The sequence below is a fragment of the Anolis carolinensis genome, chromosome 1 (assembly GCF_035594765.1).
Source record: "Anolis carolinensis isolate JA03-04 chromosome 1, rAnoCar3.1.pri, whole genome shotgun sequence".
Classification (NCBI taxonomy): domain Eukaryota; kingdom Metazoa; phylum Chordata; class Lepidosauria; order Squamata; family Dactyloidae; genus Anolis; species Anolis carolinensis.
The window spans coordinates 51,645,254-51,662,216 of NC_085841.1; the positions used below are offsets into that span (position 1 = coordinate 51,645,254).

The following is a 16,963-nucleotide window of genomic DNA, read 5'->3' on the forward strand; positions in this document are numbered from 1 at the left end:
GGTGTGCTGGAGAGACCATGCAAGTGGGAATGTTTGATAACCCCACTTCTATGGAGGAAACAGCCTAAAGGCCATTTAAAATTACTTCTGGATTTTTTGAAAGAAGGTCAAGGCAAAATAGGCTTTGAGTGGTCAGTCTTGTTTTCTTCAGGCTTCTGTTGGGTGGATGTCATGCACCAAGGTCTTGGGATTGGTGACAATCGCCATATGACCCATCCTAGTTCTACACATCTGGAAACAAAAAAATAAGGTACAATAAAACATGCAGCAGAATAACATGGAAATGTTCATGACATAAGTTAACTTGGTTAGAGAATTCAGTGTTATTTGTAATCAAAAGAGCTTCCCTAATGGCGGGTGTCCTCTCTATTTTTGCAGAAATGCCTAGGAATATCTGTAAATCTCTTTAAATGGTAGGGAAAATGAGTGGAGAGAAGTAATTACTGCCCCTAATGTATCACTATCCTGATCTTCAAAATTGTTAATTTGGAAAGAATAATTTAAAGAAGCAATTTCCTATAACATGCTCAATTCAGCCTTACATGACTTCTGTCATTCTTAGTGACTGTGTTGTCTAGTGCTAGTTAGGATTTACAAATGAGTCAACAATTTCTCCACCCTGAACCACTCCTTCTGGAGGTGATACACAGGAGTTCTGGATAAAACAGACGGAAGTTAATGACTCATCCCCATTAGCAAGAGACTGTTTAAGAATATAATTTTGTGAACATGAAAAGACCTTAGCTGGTTATGTTAAATGGATGAAACATGAAGAATCTGACCATTAATTTTCAGAGAGTTTTATTCCTTTGATCAATTGTTTTAGAGGAGAGAGTATACTTGTGGCTAATATTAGAGAAGAAAGTCATTTGTCAAAAAGTGAGTGAGTTGGGGAGAGACAGAACTTAGGGGACCTTTTGTACTAAGGTAGAACAGGTCTGAAGAAAGTTAGCTGAAAGGAATGGGGTAAGGTAAACAGTGGTTCTTAACCTGTGGGTCCCCAGGTGTTTTGGCCCACAACTCCCAGAAATCCCAGCCAGTTTACCGGCTGTTAGGATTTCTGGGAGTTGAAGGCCAAAACATCTGGGGACCCACAGGTTGGGAACCACTGCTCTATACAGTTGGACCACCAATTTGTTTAGTCCAGTATTAAAATCTTATTCTGGTAGAGTATTCTTTCCTACCCCTATTTGGGAAGTTCCGGTTATTTCCTGATGCCCTCTCAGCCAAGGACTACTCTGCCTTGGTTCTAGATAATTTCTATCATCACATGAAACTGACTGTGTTTTGCATGTGGTGCAATGGCAGAACGGTTACAAATTCAACTATGCATTCCGAGATAGAATTTCAAAGATATTTGCTTGTTTCTAATAAGGTATAATGTACTGTATAACCCCCCCCCCCCCAAAAAAAACAACAAAAACCCAAACCTAGACTTAGAATACATTATTGTTTATAAAGTACTAGGCCACAGGTGAAGTTGGGTAACAACCCAGACCAAACGGACACATAATTGTTTATTAAATCCTGCACAGTAGATCATGATTTACATAATTTGTTGAGCTCTAATATATTTATTGTGTTCTAGCTCCTGAGATGTGTACCTTTTAAACAGTTCAATGAAACCATCTAACGGCATGATTAGTTTGTATACTTTGTGTATTTTGAATGCATTTGTCATGGTCTTTGGCTGGTGCTCTTTGATGATGACCTAAACTAACTTACTTGTGTTGTCTGTAGGCAAATCTGGCTTCAGAAGCTCATCAGCAGCCTCTGCATGCTCCATTACAATTACCATCACCTTTGCCTGCTGCAAACATAACAGCAGTGTCAACTAACTATATTTCTTTGCTGAACGAATATGCACTAAAGAACAAAAAAATTGTTGAATTTGGTTTGGAATCTAAAGATGGACCAGATCATAAGCCAGTGTAAGTAATTATTTTCATATTTAAAAAATGCTAATTGTGTTAGTAACATGTAGCATTTAGTAGATTCACATAAAGTGACATGACAGACCGGATTTGGACCACAGGCTGTGAGTTCAGCATATGTGATTTACATTGTAAAATGAATGTCATTTGACACCGCTTTAATGTTGGAGCTCAGTAGTAGTCACAGCAGGCAGGGGCTGATCAGTTCAACGATGCTTTAGATTCAGATGATTTTTTTGTGGGTTTTCCTGAGATTCATTCTCATGCAGAGCCAGAAAGTGAAACTTCTTTAGACACAGGCACAGATCGTCCTGAGACTATAATTGATTCTGATCCTCCAGGCCTTCAAGGCAGCCATGGGAGTTGGAATCATCCTCTCCAGATAAGGAGTCTAGCAAAGATGAATTAATGAGAAATTCTCATGGGAACTCACCTGGTGACATTGACCTAAGCCAGGAGGCTCACCTTCAACTTCGAGCAGATAGCCAGCTTCGTAGGTCAGCACTCCTCCATGGGAAGCAAAAGTTCCAGGGGAGACATAATGGTTTCATGTCTGTATATTAGGAGCTATGGGCTCTTTGTTCTTCAGTTCAGACAACATGGCTCTTAAGTTACAGTCAGGCCTGTCTTGGTTTTGGAATTTAAGTATTCTGGGAGTTTTGCTATGTTTATGTTGTCTATCCTGGGTCAAGTTTTGCTTATAGACCCAACTTGCTTTTAGATGTTGGGACTATTCTTGTACTGCCTTGCTTTTGGATTTGTGAGAGACATTTGATTGCTGACTTTCTGGATTTTCCTCCTTGTTTCCTAATCCCTGCTTTTTACTATATATGTTTTGTGTGTTTTTACAATAAACTGTTTCCCTTTACTCTGGACTCCTGTGTGATGCTCTGATCATAGGTGGCTTCAGGTCTGGGGTGCAACATTTAACTGCCATGGCTCAGTGCTATGGAATCACAGGATTTGGCCTGCAGACCTTGTGTTTGACACATGTGGACTAAAGTTTCCAAATGAAGATATAATGGAAGACACTACATATGAAAAAGAGGAAATTGTCATAATTTAGAGCTTATTAGAATTCTGATGGTTATTTTATGGTTATTATTAATGAGCGGTTGACCTTCTCCAAGGTGAACTGATCTAGGCACTAACAGTGAAAACGGTGGCCCCTGGGCTGCTGCTATTTTATGGCCATAGTATGGCATAGTGCAGACCTACACAACCAGTGGCTCTCCAGGTGTTTGGGACTCCTGTCCAATGGTCAGGAATTCTGGGAGCTGAAGTCCAAAACACCTGGAGGGCCACCAATTGAAGACGCCTGACAAAATATGACGGTCTCAGTTTAGTCATCATGACTTCTTGGGGGATGTCAGGCTTGATTTACTCGAATACTGATTCATTAATAGCTTCTTTATGTGTATATATATAGTATACTTTTACATTCATGGGTACAACATGCTTACAGGAATCTGGGAGGAGTTGTTTTATCTAATCTGCTATTTTAAGAATTCAACTTTTAATTCATGTGTTTAGCTTAAGTACTACTGTGCAATTATTTTATTATTTTTTAAAGTTGTGAGTATTTAAGGAGAAGATTATTTTGTAAAAAGAAACAGTCCTCAGTTAATGTGACACTTTAGCAATGGACAAAGTGGACCTTGAATCCTCGTTCTTCCTCAGACTTTTTTTTTATAATTCCTAGCTTTTCACAATCCTGTAAAATGGGTGGTCTTGCACCCAGAAAAGCGAGCATAGGATTGTCTCTTGTCTACAACAATGAATGCTAACCTGTTCTTCCTCACACTTCTTTTATGTTTTCTAGCTTTTCGCAATCCTGTAAAATTGATGGTGAAATTTTGGGAGTGGGTACAGGAAACAATAAAAACATTGCAAAATTTAATGCAGCAAAAATGGCATATGAAAAGTTGACTGGCCAAGCAACTGCCAGGGTATGTATTGCTTCTAAGAAAATAAAAAAGGAAATTAGTAGTCATTTCTTGAAATGTATCAAAAGCAGAGGTACTCTGTATAGTTCATATAACAGCGCGTGGTAAAATGTAGTGGTTCTGCTTTTTAGCATTCCAGAGTTGACCCCTGATATACAAGTGCAGAAATAGATTATTGATCTGTACACAGGTAGCGTTTTTCACACGTAAAATTTAATATGTGTACACTATACACCAATTGCTGATCTGTACACTGGTGAACTTATCCACATATAGCAAAATGTTCAAGTCTTCTTTCTAGAGCTTCTGGGTTTACACTGCTGTCTCAAGTGTTCAAGCTACTTGATTAACAAACTATAGAAATGAGGAATCAGTAAATGACTCTTAAAAAAATCCAATCAGTTATTACTGAAAATACTCTACCTGCCTCACACAGAAATATACCCCAGTGAATTTAAAGGGATGTAGAAAAGCTTACACTCTCTGGAAAAATAATTACCTGTATTTACTCGAGCCTAATACACCATCAAATCTAATGGTTTAAATGGTTTAACTGCTGAATATTTAATTGAAATAATTTAAATTACTTGTTTTAACTTGTGTAATGTATTTTATTGTTGTTTATATTTTTACATCTGTTATACAGACACTGAATGTTTGCCTTTACTTTGTTGGAAGTCGCCCTGAGTCCCCTCAGGGAAATAGGGCGGGCTATACATCATCATCATCATCATCATCATCATTATTATTATTATTATTATTATTATTATTAAAGCACACCCTAATATTGGGAAGGTAATGTAGTAAAAAAATGTGAGCATTAGAAATGAATAAATGCGGTAGTTGTACCTAAATTATTACAAATTTTGAAACTGTATAGTGTTTATTTTAAACAAAATTACCTACCTATTTTGAAAATTCAATAGAAGTGAGAATTAAGGTCAAGATATGTTGGTGTAAAAAAGGCTATTTAACAAGAAGGAAACAGAGTATACAGTTCACAAAACTTTAAAGTTTCAATCTAGGGAGGGAGCGGAGAAGTCTAGTAATTTAGATCATTAGTTAGAGTCCCATTTTGTCTGTTTCAACAAAACCCTGGGCTAGAATTAAGCTGTAGATCTCGCCCTGCCACTTTGACCTCCCAAGCTTCTACTAGATGAACATTATGTTGTGGATACTGACTAGAGTTATGTTCTGTGCCTTCTAACTGATACTTTGGGCTCATTCTCTGTTAGTTATATGTGTTAACAAATAGCAAATTCAAACCAAGCTCAGTTCAGGTGAGATTTAGGTTAAATGACTAGAATAAGAGGCCTCTCTTCCTTCTTGTTCTCTGGCTCCCAATGGCAGTGGCCTCAACCACAGCAGCCAGGGGGCGGGGAGGAAGAGAGTAAGAATGAGTCTGAAGAGACCCTCAAAGGGCATCTAGTCCAACCCCCTTCAGCCAGGCAAGAATCCATAATCAAAGCACCCCTGAATAGCCATTCAGCCTCTTTTTAACAACCTTCAGAGAGGTTTATTCATTATAGATGTGATATACTGGTCTTGTTCAAGTGTAGGTACTGTTATAACTTTTATAATTTGCACAATTTGTTGATTGAGTTCAGTAATTACCACTAAAATGGATAAGTTTGCAATTAAGAAGAAAAAATCTGTTGACAATGATATTTGTGATGAACCACAAGGAGTGGCTATAGAGGAAACTACACAAGAATCAAATGTAGTACATTAGAAGCATAAAGGGAAACTTTCCATATCTTATTTATACAGTAAAGATTAATAAAGCATATCTATATATATAAAAGAGTGATGGAATCAGGGCACCGGACAAAACAAAAAAACTACAGGCCCCCCAACCTCGAAATTTGACAACACAACCCATCATCCACGTCTCTAGGTTGATACAACAAAAAGAAAAGAAAAATAAAGTCCTAATTAGAGGGAGAGCAATAATTGTTTTTATCCAATTGCTGCTAGTTTAGAGGGCTAATCTCTGCCCACTTGGTCTCCTAGCAACCAACTCAGCCAAGGGACAGCCAGGATTCAGTTAGGGGACAGGCAGATTTAGGCCTCACTTAGGCTTCTTCCACAGATTATCTAATTTGCACTGGCTTATATGGCAGTGTAGACTCAAGGCCCTTCCACACAGTTACATAACCCATTTATAATCTTATATTATCTGCTTTGCACTGGATTATCTTGACTCCACACTACCATATAATCCACTTCAGTGTGCATTTTATACAGCTGTGAAGAAGGGGCCTCATATAATCCAGCTGTAAGCAGATAATATAACATTATCAATATACAGTAGAGTCTCACTTATCCAGCATAAACAGGCTGGCAGGATAAGTGAATATGTTGTATAATAAGAAGGGATTCAGGAAAATCCGATTAAACATCAAATTAGGTAATCGTTATACAAATTAAGCACCAAAACATCATATTATACAACAAATTTGACAGAAAAAGTAGTTCCATGCACAGTAATGCTATGTAGTAATTACAGTAGAGTCTCACTTATCCAACACTCGCTTATCCAAAGTTCTGGATTATCCAACACATTTTTGTAGTCAATGTTTTTAATATATCGTGATATTTTGGTGCTAAATTCATAAATACAGTAATTACTACATAGCATTACTGCGTATTGAACTACTTTTTCTGCCAAATTTGTTGTCTAACATGATGTCTTGGTTCTTCATTTGTAAAATCATAACCTAATTTGATGTTTAATAGGCTTTTCCTTAATGCCTCCTTATTATCCAACATATTCGTTTATCCAACATTCTGCCGGCCCGTTTATGTTGGATAAGTGAGACTCTACTGTACTGTATTTACAAATTTACCACTAAAATATCACAATGAATTTAAAACACTGACTACAAAAACATTGATTATGAAAAGGCAGACTGCGTTGGATAATCCAGAACATTGTATAAGCAAATGTTGGATAAGTGAGATTCTACTTTAATATGAAATAATTACTGGGGTAGAATAATGCAGAACAATATAATCTCTAAAACCAGGACAGTACATAAAGACCAACAGTCTGAAAGCAGGGAAATTGGAAATTCCACAAAGGAAACAATCAGGGCCAGCTAACACCTCCCAAGAAAGGATTCTTCCAGAAAGGAAGCTGAGAAGGGAGTGAAGCACTGTGTATTACCAAAGTCATTATTATTACTATCATTACTATTACTATTATTATTATTATTATTATTGTGTTGCGGTCAACCGTGAAAATGAATACAATCTGGCTCCAAGTATTCAAAAACACTAAAATCCGAAATATATAAAAATTAATGTGGTATAATAAAACAGAACAATACAATCTCTAAAATCAGAACACTAAATAAAGAACAACACTCTGAAAACAGGGGAATTCCACAAAGGAAACAATCAGGACCAGCTAACACCTCCCAACAAAGTATTCCCAGCATGAAAGTCTGGCAAATCCTCTGTTTTCACAGGGCCACAGACAGTAGAAGCACATAAAATATCACAAAGAACACCACTCCGAAAACAAGGGAATTCCAGACAGGAAACAATCAGGACCAGCTAACACCTCCCAACAAAGTATTCCCATCATGAAAGTCTGGCAAATCCTCTGTTTTCTCAGGGCCACAGACAGTAGAAGCACATAAAATATCACAAAGAACACCACTCCGAAAACAAGGGAATTCCAGACAGGAAACAATCAGGGCCAGCTAACACCTCCCAACAAAAAATTCAGGGAGGAAACAGCCAGGTTTTAAAGCTGCAAGGCCATTACATCCTAATCGTTTTTCCTAATTGGAGCATTCATACTTGCCTCCAACAGACAAAAAAAACCAATCAGAAATATTGTATATTCACAACCTTTAGGAAATAATATCCCCTGATGGCGCAGCGTGTTAAAGCGCTGACCTGCTGAACTTCTGGACCGAAAGGTTGCAGGTTTGAATTGGGGGACCAGAGTGAGCCCTCACTGTTAGCCCCAGCTTCTGCCAACCCAGAAGTTCAAAAACATACAAATGTGAGTGCATCAATAGGTACTGCTCCGGTGGGAAGGTAACGCCGCTCTATGCAGTCATCCCATATGACCTTGGAGGAGTCTACGGACAACGCCGGCTCTTCGGCTTAGAAATGGAGATGAGTACCAACCCCCAGAGTCAGGGGAAAACGTTTACCCTTTACCTTAACTACCACCAATTCCTCAATACTTTATTTCCCATACCACCATACTTCACCACAGCAACGCGTGGCCGGGCACAGCTTGTATGTATATGTGTGTGTGTGTGTGTGTGTGTGTATATATATATATATACACATACACACACACACACACACACATATATACATATATATAATTTATATATGAAACTCTTATAAGGGGTTGGTTTTACCTCTGGTTTGTGGCGTAGCAGGTTAAACTGCTGATCTGCTGAACTTGCTGACCAAAAGGTCAGCGGTTCAGATCTGGGGAGCAGGGTGAGCTCCACTGATAGCCCCAGCTTCTGCCAACCTAACAGTTCAAAAACATGCAGATTTGAGTAAATCAATAGGTACCACTCCAGCAGTAAGGTAATAATAATAATAATAATAATTATTATTATTATTATTATTATTTTATTTTTGTACCCCGCCACCATCTCCCCAGAGGGACTCGGGGCGGCTTACAGATATAAAACCAGCATACAGTGATATCAAATACAAATATCAAATACAAAAATACACAAATAAATTTAAAAGGCATTAAAAATCACAATCATTATAAACACATGAAAAACACAGCAATAAAAACATAAAAGGTAATGGCGCTCCATGCAGTCATGCCAGCCACATGACCTTGGAGGTGTCTACAGACAACGCCGGCTCTTTGGCTTGGAAATGGAGATGAGCACCAGCCCCCAGAGTCTGACACAACTAGACTTAACATCAGGGGAAACCTTTACCTTTACCTTACCATGCTAGTAAAACTGAATTACCGTATTTGAAAGAATGATTGTCTAAAAAGCGTGTCAAATAGAAAGAGATTTGGAAAAATGGAAGAATCTGCAACTCTCTCTAATGGGAAGAATATCAATAATAAAAATGAATGTACTTTCAAAAATGCTCTTCCTCTTTCAAACAATAATACACATAATACCTGCCGCAGAAGTTTCATAATAGGAACATTATACCGTACGTGAATTCACATGTATGTTCAACTTACTCAGGTAGAGATCTTTCCTCTAGCTTTCAGTATACCTTTGAACCTGGATCTACATTAGGGTGAGCATGGATACACAGCTGCTCACAGACATCTGGACGTGTTTACATCCTGTATGAGCACATGTACAGTTCAGGACATAGGCAACCTGTTGTGTGTGATGATGTGATGAACATTTCAAACAGTTACGCAGTCATCCAATTGTTTTCCTGTTTGCTTATCACTCACACATTTTCATTACAATTGCATCTGTCTTTTATATCAAATTAATGATTTAAGCACACCAGTTTAAATCACTATGCTACTTAACAGCAGATGAAATGGATCCTTCTGTTGGCAATTACTGAGTTATCCCATATTCTTTTCCAGGCTGAAAATGATGATGCCCCTTCAGATAGTATTGCAAATGGATCAATGTCTGATTCTTTGGGAGCATCAAAGATGGTAACTAGAAAGTAAGTGACAAGTGTTTGTTTTTTAAAGAAAACTTTGCATTGAAGTCCTCAATTGGCATCCTCTGAGTGGTGTATACTGGCTTGAAGCTAAAATATGCCATAATTTGTGGAGTTTTTTTTGGGGGGGGGCATGTCAGATTTTATTGAGGTCAGGATTTTAGACAAAGATTACAGTCCTTCCAGGACTCCCCCTTTAGCTGCTGAAGCCCTCGCAGGGCTGCATTGAAGGAACATCTGGCTGTATCCTTATAGCCAGATGCCAAACAATATCATCATCTCCTGAGATCTCGGCAGGTTGCAGTGGATTTTATCAAGTAAGTCCCAGAACTGAGAAAGCCATCTCTCCTATCCTTCCACATTGTATTCTCCCTACAGCAGACCTCAGATTATACAGGGAGAAGCACTCCTTCAACTAATGAAGTTGTGTTCTGTTTAGGATTTGAAATATCCTTATCAATAGGGTTGTTGTGCATTTTCCGGGCTGTATGGCCATGTTCCAGAAGCATTATCTCCTGACGTTTTACCCACATCTATGGCAGGCATCCTCAGAGGTTGTGAGGTCTATTGGAAAAACTAAGCAAGGAAGGTTTCTATATCTGGGGAAGGTCCAGGGTAGAAGAAAGAACTCTTGTCTGTCAGAGGCTGGTGTGAATATTGTAGTTAATCACCTTGATTAGCATTAATGGCCTTGCCAGTTTCATGTCCTGGCTTCTTCCTGCCTGGGGGGAATCCTTTGTTCGGTGGTGTTAGCTGCCCTTGATTGATTCATGTCTGGAATTCCTCTGTTTTCAGAGTGTTGTTCCTTATTTACTGTTCTGATTTTAGAGTTTTTTTAATACTGGTAGCCAGATTTTGTCCATTTTCATGGTTTCCTCCTTTCTGTTGAAATTGTCTACATGCTTATGGATTTCAGTGGCTTCTCTTTGTAGTCTGACATGTAGTTGTTAGAGTGGTCCAGCATTTCTGTGTTCTCAAATAATATACTTTGTCTAGGTTGGTTCATCAAATGCTCTGCTATAGCTGACTTCTCTGGTTGAGTTAGTCTGCAGTGCCTTGCATGTTCCTTGATTCATGTTTTGGCACTGCGTTTGGTGGTCCCTATGTAGACTTGTCCACAGTATACGGTAGACTCCTGCAGAGGTGAGATAATCCTTCGTGTCCTTTGCTAAATGGAGCATTTGTTGGATTTTCTTAGTGTGTCTGTAGATAGTTTGTAGGCTGTGTTTCTTCATCAGCTTGCCAATGCAGTCAATGGTTTCCTTGATGTATGATAAGAACACCTTTCCTCTGGATGGATCTTTGTCTTTGTTCTCATGGCTTTTTCTTGGCCTTACAGCTCTTCTGATGTCTGTGGTGGAGTATCCATTGGCCTGTAGAGCCCAGTTTAGGTGGTGCCGTTCACCTTGGAGGAGGTGGGGTTCACAGATTCTTTGTGCACAGTCTGTCAGGGCTTTGATTATGCTTTTTGTTTTTTTTTTGTTTTTTTTTTACGGGTGATGGTTGGAGTTTTTATGAAGGTACGTATCTATCCGTGTATGTAGGTTTTCTGTAAACTGTGTGGCCCAATTGTTGATTGGTTTTGCGGATTACTAAAACATCTAGAAATGGTAGTTTTCCTTCATTTTCTTTTTCCATGGTGAATTGGATGTTTGGGTGGATGCTGTTGAGGTGTTTTTAGGGAGTATCAGCAACCACAAGGGTCCTTTTACATATAGATGACCCAGTATCTGCTTTTTGGGATTTTTGTATTTTCCCTGGCAAAAAAGGAATAAAATGATATAGCCTTTGTGTAATCATAGATTTTTAGGAAACCTAAACTGCATTTTAAAAACTTGTTTTTCAGATCTCTTTCAGAAGCCGTGCATGTTGCCTCAGATTCATCAGAATATGTAATTTTTCAAAACACCAAGTAAGAGACAAATTTACTTGTTATTTAAATAGTAAAAATGCAGAGGTGATTGCAGAGATAGTCTGCAGCATTCACATATTGTCTTGTTTGTGTCATCCTTGTGGGAGAATTAGAAAGAGCCAGTGGAGAGAGAAAGACAAAGATAGTTTCCCCCCCTCCCTCCCTGGTTCCCAATCAAGTAAGCCAAAACTGTTTGAAGCAGTGGATGGTTAAGATTTCCAAATTATATTCAATTATTTTGTGTGGGAAATTAGCTAAATAAGTCGATGATGATGATGATGATGATGATGATGATGATAGCAACTTTATTTTTGTATCCCTCTTCCATCTCCCCAAAGGTACTTGGAGCGGCTTACATATGGCACAAAATGCCTAAAACAACACATAAAATAAACACACTGTACAATACAAAATAAAACCACTAGTATATAAAACAACAATTTGAACTCAGAACAGTGCCAATAACCTAAAGTGGGATCAGCTCATTTTCCTTACAATTCATTTCTGAGCTATGCTGACATTAAGGCAACCCTGCCAGGGGTTTTCTTGGCAAGTTTTGTGCAGAGGAGATTTGCCCTTGTCTTCTTCTGAGGCTGAGAGAATTTGACTGAGCAGAGCTTTGAACCCTGGTCTCCAGAGTCCTCGTTCAATGCTTAAACCTCTTTACCACGCTGGCTTTCCCAAGTTTTGGATGTAATGTCTCAATATTTGGACCATTTTACAACTGGTAGGGAGCTAATAGTGCAAGTAAACAGTTCCCTCAGTGCTTTAAGCCGCCCAGAAAGAAAATCATGGTGCAAGAATAGAGGCACAAGAGGGGTCAGTGGGAGTGATACCATGCGTTTTTGTGCAGGTTTGGGAAATTCTGGAAGTTGCAGCAGTGACAGTCAGTTTAGTGTCACCTCCTGCATCCCAGAAGCGGAAATAGTTGCTCCAGGATTTTTTTTTTATCATTTTCTTTTTAGTTATGAAAATGTATATATTTTTGCTGCTGTCCTCCAACATTGCACAACTTAAGTCTGTACGCAGATTTGTTTTTTGTTTTATCTTAGGAATTCTGATATTTTGTTATTTTATTTATCTTGTTGATGTATAAAAGTGCAGGGATTAATAACACATTAAACTCAATGGGATCGGGCATTTGTAATGGGCATAAACTATTATTGATACATGCTTTATCCAAAAGCAATCCCCACCCATCCCAAACCCATACAACTGAACTGGAAGACATTAAGAGCAGCATATTTTAAATTTTTTAAATTTTGCTTTGTAAAATTAATTTTAAGTGATGTTTTTAGTCTGTTTTAAAAGTTTTTATTGATATGGTTAATATTTTAAAAGTTTTTATTCATTGTATATTTCTATATTGGATTGAGAGGTAATACACAAATACTTTAAAAAAAATAAAAGAAATATCCTACCATGTCATTGCATTCAGTATACTGCATATTTAGGCAGTATGGAGAAAGGTTCTTTCTTAAGCAACCATTTCCTACTCTAAACCCCCTTAAAATAGCTTTGGTGCTTGGAGATATTCTACAGAAGGTTTTTGTCTCTGGGAGGGAGGCACCGGACAGGAGTTAAACAGTAATAATTAAATTAATTAAATATATTTTTCTGCAGTGGTGATGTTTTGAGTTCAGAATCCAATAGTATTTCTGACAAACTGGCTAGTAAACCTGGTGACATTCATCTGGATGAGTCTTCTCCATCCTTTCTGGTACAGTATGAAATATGTTTTCCATGTCATTGCTTTGTACTGGATATTGTTAAGAATTTGTTTTGACATATACATTCTGAAATCTTAATTGCACCATATTTGTTTCAGAGCAGCAGGACAAGCTTTATCGTTCGTTGTTCTGATACGATGGACCAGTATCCACCAAAGTTTTTTTTTTACAGCATTCGTTATAAAAACAACACTGCCCTCCAAATTAAAAATTAAACACATTTAGTATCCCATATTTGAAATGCTTGGGACCAAAAGTGTTTTGACTTTTTTCAGATATTAGAATATCAGTGTTGGCATATGTATACATAATGTCTTAAGAGATGAGTCCTAAGTCTAAACATCAAATTCATTAATATTTTTATATACCTTATACATATAGCTGAAAGGTGTTTTTTAATTCTGTGTATGAAACAAATAGTGCATACATTGAACACAAAGTTAAGGTGGCACTAACTCAACTACCCATGTGAGGGATTTTGGAGTATTTTGGATTTTGGAATTCTTCATAAGGGATCATCAGCCTGTATTTTTTATATATCATCCTTTAGTCAAACAGGTCCTAGGAAAGTTCATATTGTGGCTAGGCAGACTGATTAAATTGTCCAGCAGATCTTTCAGATTGCATGATAATAAAATTATTATTCCAGTTTAACTCTCATAGTTACATTTTATACAGTCCTCGGATTTATAGCTCAGTGTGAGGCACTTGATATCTCTGGATGACAAAATCTGAAACACTCTTCCCTAAACGGCAGATCCCAAGACTCCGTAGGATGTTGCAGTTGCAGCTAAAGTGAAATATAGCACCTCTATTCCAGAATACTTTTAAAAAGGAAACAATTTGCAAGTGAAGAAGGGCAAGTCAGGAAAGGAAGCACAGAGGACCTTAGGGCTGTTAGCAGGAAGATCTAATGTGTCTCTGATAGATTAGGCGGGGACCTTCACTCCTAGTTGTTCCAAAAAATGGACATTTGGTTCATGCCTTACTGTTCTTGGTTTGAGCCATGTGATGCCTGGCACTGTTTGATTTTTTAAGAAAAGCATTTACATTACAAGGTACAACTTTTAATGTGTTTAGAAGTAATACCTTTTCTTAATTTCCCTCTAGGCAAGTCCTAAAGGATCTGCTACGAAGCTTAAGAGGTACATGCTTTTGTTATTGATAACTTTGAGTTAGTTGATTTGCTAGTGGGGTTAAATGCTTTATATAAAAAATCAATGGCATTTTTTGCTTGAGCATTACGTAATTTTCGTTTCAATGTGTTCTTTTTGTTCCCCAAGATTGGCACCTAATTTCTCCATGCTGCCTCAAAGAGAAAGTAGATACACTGTTAACGAAAGGTAAGAATAGGTTTGAAAAATATTTGGGATTCTGAAAAATATTTCTCTGTTGCCTTATTAATTTGATTTTGTATGGGATTGATCAACTTGGTATAGACTATTTATTTATTTATTTATTTACAGTATTTCTATTCCGCCCTTCTCACCCCGAAGAGTACTCAGGGCGGAATACAATGAACCTATATATGGCAAACATTCAATGCCATCAGACAAACAATATAAAGCATAGACACACACAGAGGCAATTTTAACATTTCCGGCTTCATGAGGGTATGCTCGATTCCGGCCACAGAGGGAGCTGTTGGTTCATCATCCACGAGTGACACCGAGTGCTGTACTTCCCCATTCCTTTCCACGTGCTGCTGGAAGTTTTATGGTATTGTTAATTAGTTGAATTAGCCTCCCTCACAAAGTGTACCTAAATTTCTTAGTTGACAGATGCAACTGTCTTTCGGGCTGCTTAGGTAAACAGCAAGCCGGGCTATTTAATGGTTGGGGGCATAACCCGACCCGGGCTTCGAACTCATGACCTCTCGGTCAGTAGTGATTTATTGCAGCTGGTTACTAGCCAGCTGCGCCACAGCCCGGCCCAGATAAAGAACTGACTTTGGTTGACCGGATGTATGGTTTGTCAACAGAAATTCCTAATATGTGTACAAATTAGAGATGTGTGTGAAAAATTTTCCTTCGTTTCCTTCGTGCTATTGTTTTGTATTGAGTGTTCATCTACACAAAACAAATGGTGACATTTTCGTAGGAAATGAGGGAACGACATGAAAATTAAAGCTGCAGTAATCGTGCTTGCTTTCATTTTCCTTTCGTACTGACAGAGGGCTGCTGCTTTCCCACTACAGATGATGTGTACCAGTGGGTCTTAATAATATGCATTGGCCAACTTATCGGGCAAAGGCCGTTGCGGCTCATCCTGGCACTTCTTCCCAGAAGCCCCCTGCTTGGTGGGAAATTCTCCCGCTGCCTGGCCTCCTGGCCAATTGGCAGCAGGCTGGCCCAGGCAGCCCTGTTTAAAGCCGCCCGGAGGGCCAGAGCAGTCATTGGCCTGTTGGGACAGCAGCAGCAAGGACAGCAGTAGCGACGGACCCAAGCAGCGGTGGACCAAGCGGCGGCAGCTCTGACATGGTATTTCTGTGGCCCCGGGAGGGTTCTTTGGCCTTCTGGGGCTTTGCTCAGGCCTTTTTTCCTTTTCTTTCTTTAGGCCGCTTTGGGGCCTACCCCCCCTCCTCCCAGCACGCAAAGCCTAGGAAGGCCCAAGTGGCCCTTCCGCCTTGCTGAGAGGAGGGGAGTAGGCCCCAAAACGGCCTAAAGAAAGAAGAAAGAAAAAGGCCTGAGCAAGGCCTCAGAAAGCCAAAGCACCCTACCGAAGCCACAGAAATACCTTTTCTGCTACCGGGCTTTCTCCCACCCCTGGCCCTTGCTAGGACACTTCCTGCCTCTAGGCTACGTTAGGAGGGTTACTTTGGCCTTACAGGGCCTTTGAAATAAATAAATAAATAAATAAATATGAATATATAAATAAATAAGTAATAAGTCTCACTTTTTTCTTGAGGCATATTCAGACCTTTGGCTCAAGCTTCTGCCCTCTCTCAGTGGGAGGGCTACACCTGGCCCTTGTTAGAGCTCTTGCCCCTAAGGCCTGCTTTGGCGGCCTCCAGCTCGGGGCCTTGCTTCCCCAGGCCTTCTATCGCCCCACTTTCTCTTGGCTTGGACCGAAATGCCCTCCATGTGTGGCGATTTTCACCCCCAGCCCAAAAGCTGAGCGGGGGGCTGAGCCTCAGAAGCCCTCCCATTGCAGGCAATGGACTGAAAAAATTTGGGTATTTTGTTAGCCAGACGAAAATTAGTGTCGTGTAGGGACCCATTTTCATTAGTGGGACACAAATACGAAAATGAGAAGACACAAATGAAACTACACAAAACAAACAGCAATTCCACACGAATTCATAACACTAGTACAAATCACCTGAGGAATGTAGGCATCTCTATTCCCTGTCACAATATGACCAACTAACACTTGATATTTGTTTCTAACATTTCCTGACACTGCACAAAATGAAAATTTTACTACATATAATGATATAACAATAGAATAATATAATATAATGATATAAAATATATAAATAGGATAATATAATAATGGGATATAGTAATAGCATAATATGATAATAATATGGCAATAGAATAATAGCACAAAATAATAAGTTTCATGGCATAGGAATAAGAATAGGAGAAGGAGAATCCAAATGTGTCCTGTGCCTTTAAGAAGCAGAAGCAGGGGCGAGTGGGAAGCACATTCAAGCCCTGTCTGGAATTCCTTTGTTTTCTGAGTGGTGTTCTTTATTTACTGTCCTGATTTTACTTTTTTTGAAAACACAAAAATAGCAGATGTGATTGTGTTGTCGAAGGCTTTCATGGCCGGGATCACAGGATTGTTGTA

The 16,963-nt window shown here is 38.9% G+C and overlaps 1 protein-coding gene across 2 annotated transcripts in view; it reads left to right on the top strand.

Moving 5' to 3' along the window:
- Positions 1-16,963, top strand: part of eif2ak2 (eukaryotic translation initiation factor 2 alpha kinase 2) — a 55,842-nt gene that overhangs the window by 26,591 nt on the left and 12,288 nt on the right. For both annotated transcript variants that reach the window (XM_062974327.1, XM_008125552.3), the window contains 7 exons: positions 1,741-1,931; positions 3,757-3,883; positions 9,444-9,529; positions 11,373-11,438; positions 13,062-13,158; positions 14,279-14,313; positions 14,452-14,511. In XM_062974327.1, coding sequence (XP_062830397.1) covers positions 1,741-1,931; positions 3,757-3,883; positions 9,444-9,529; positions 11,373-11,438; positions 13,062-13,158; positions 14,279-14,313; positions 14,452-14,511 — 662 coding nt within the window. The remainder of the gene's footprint in view (positions 1-1,740; positions 1,932-3,756; positions 3,884-9,443; positions 9,530-11,372; positions 11,439-13,061; positions 13,159-14,278; positions 14,314-14,451; positions 14,512-16,963) is intronic.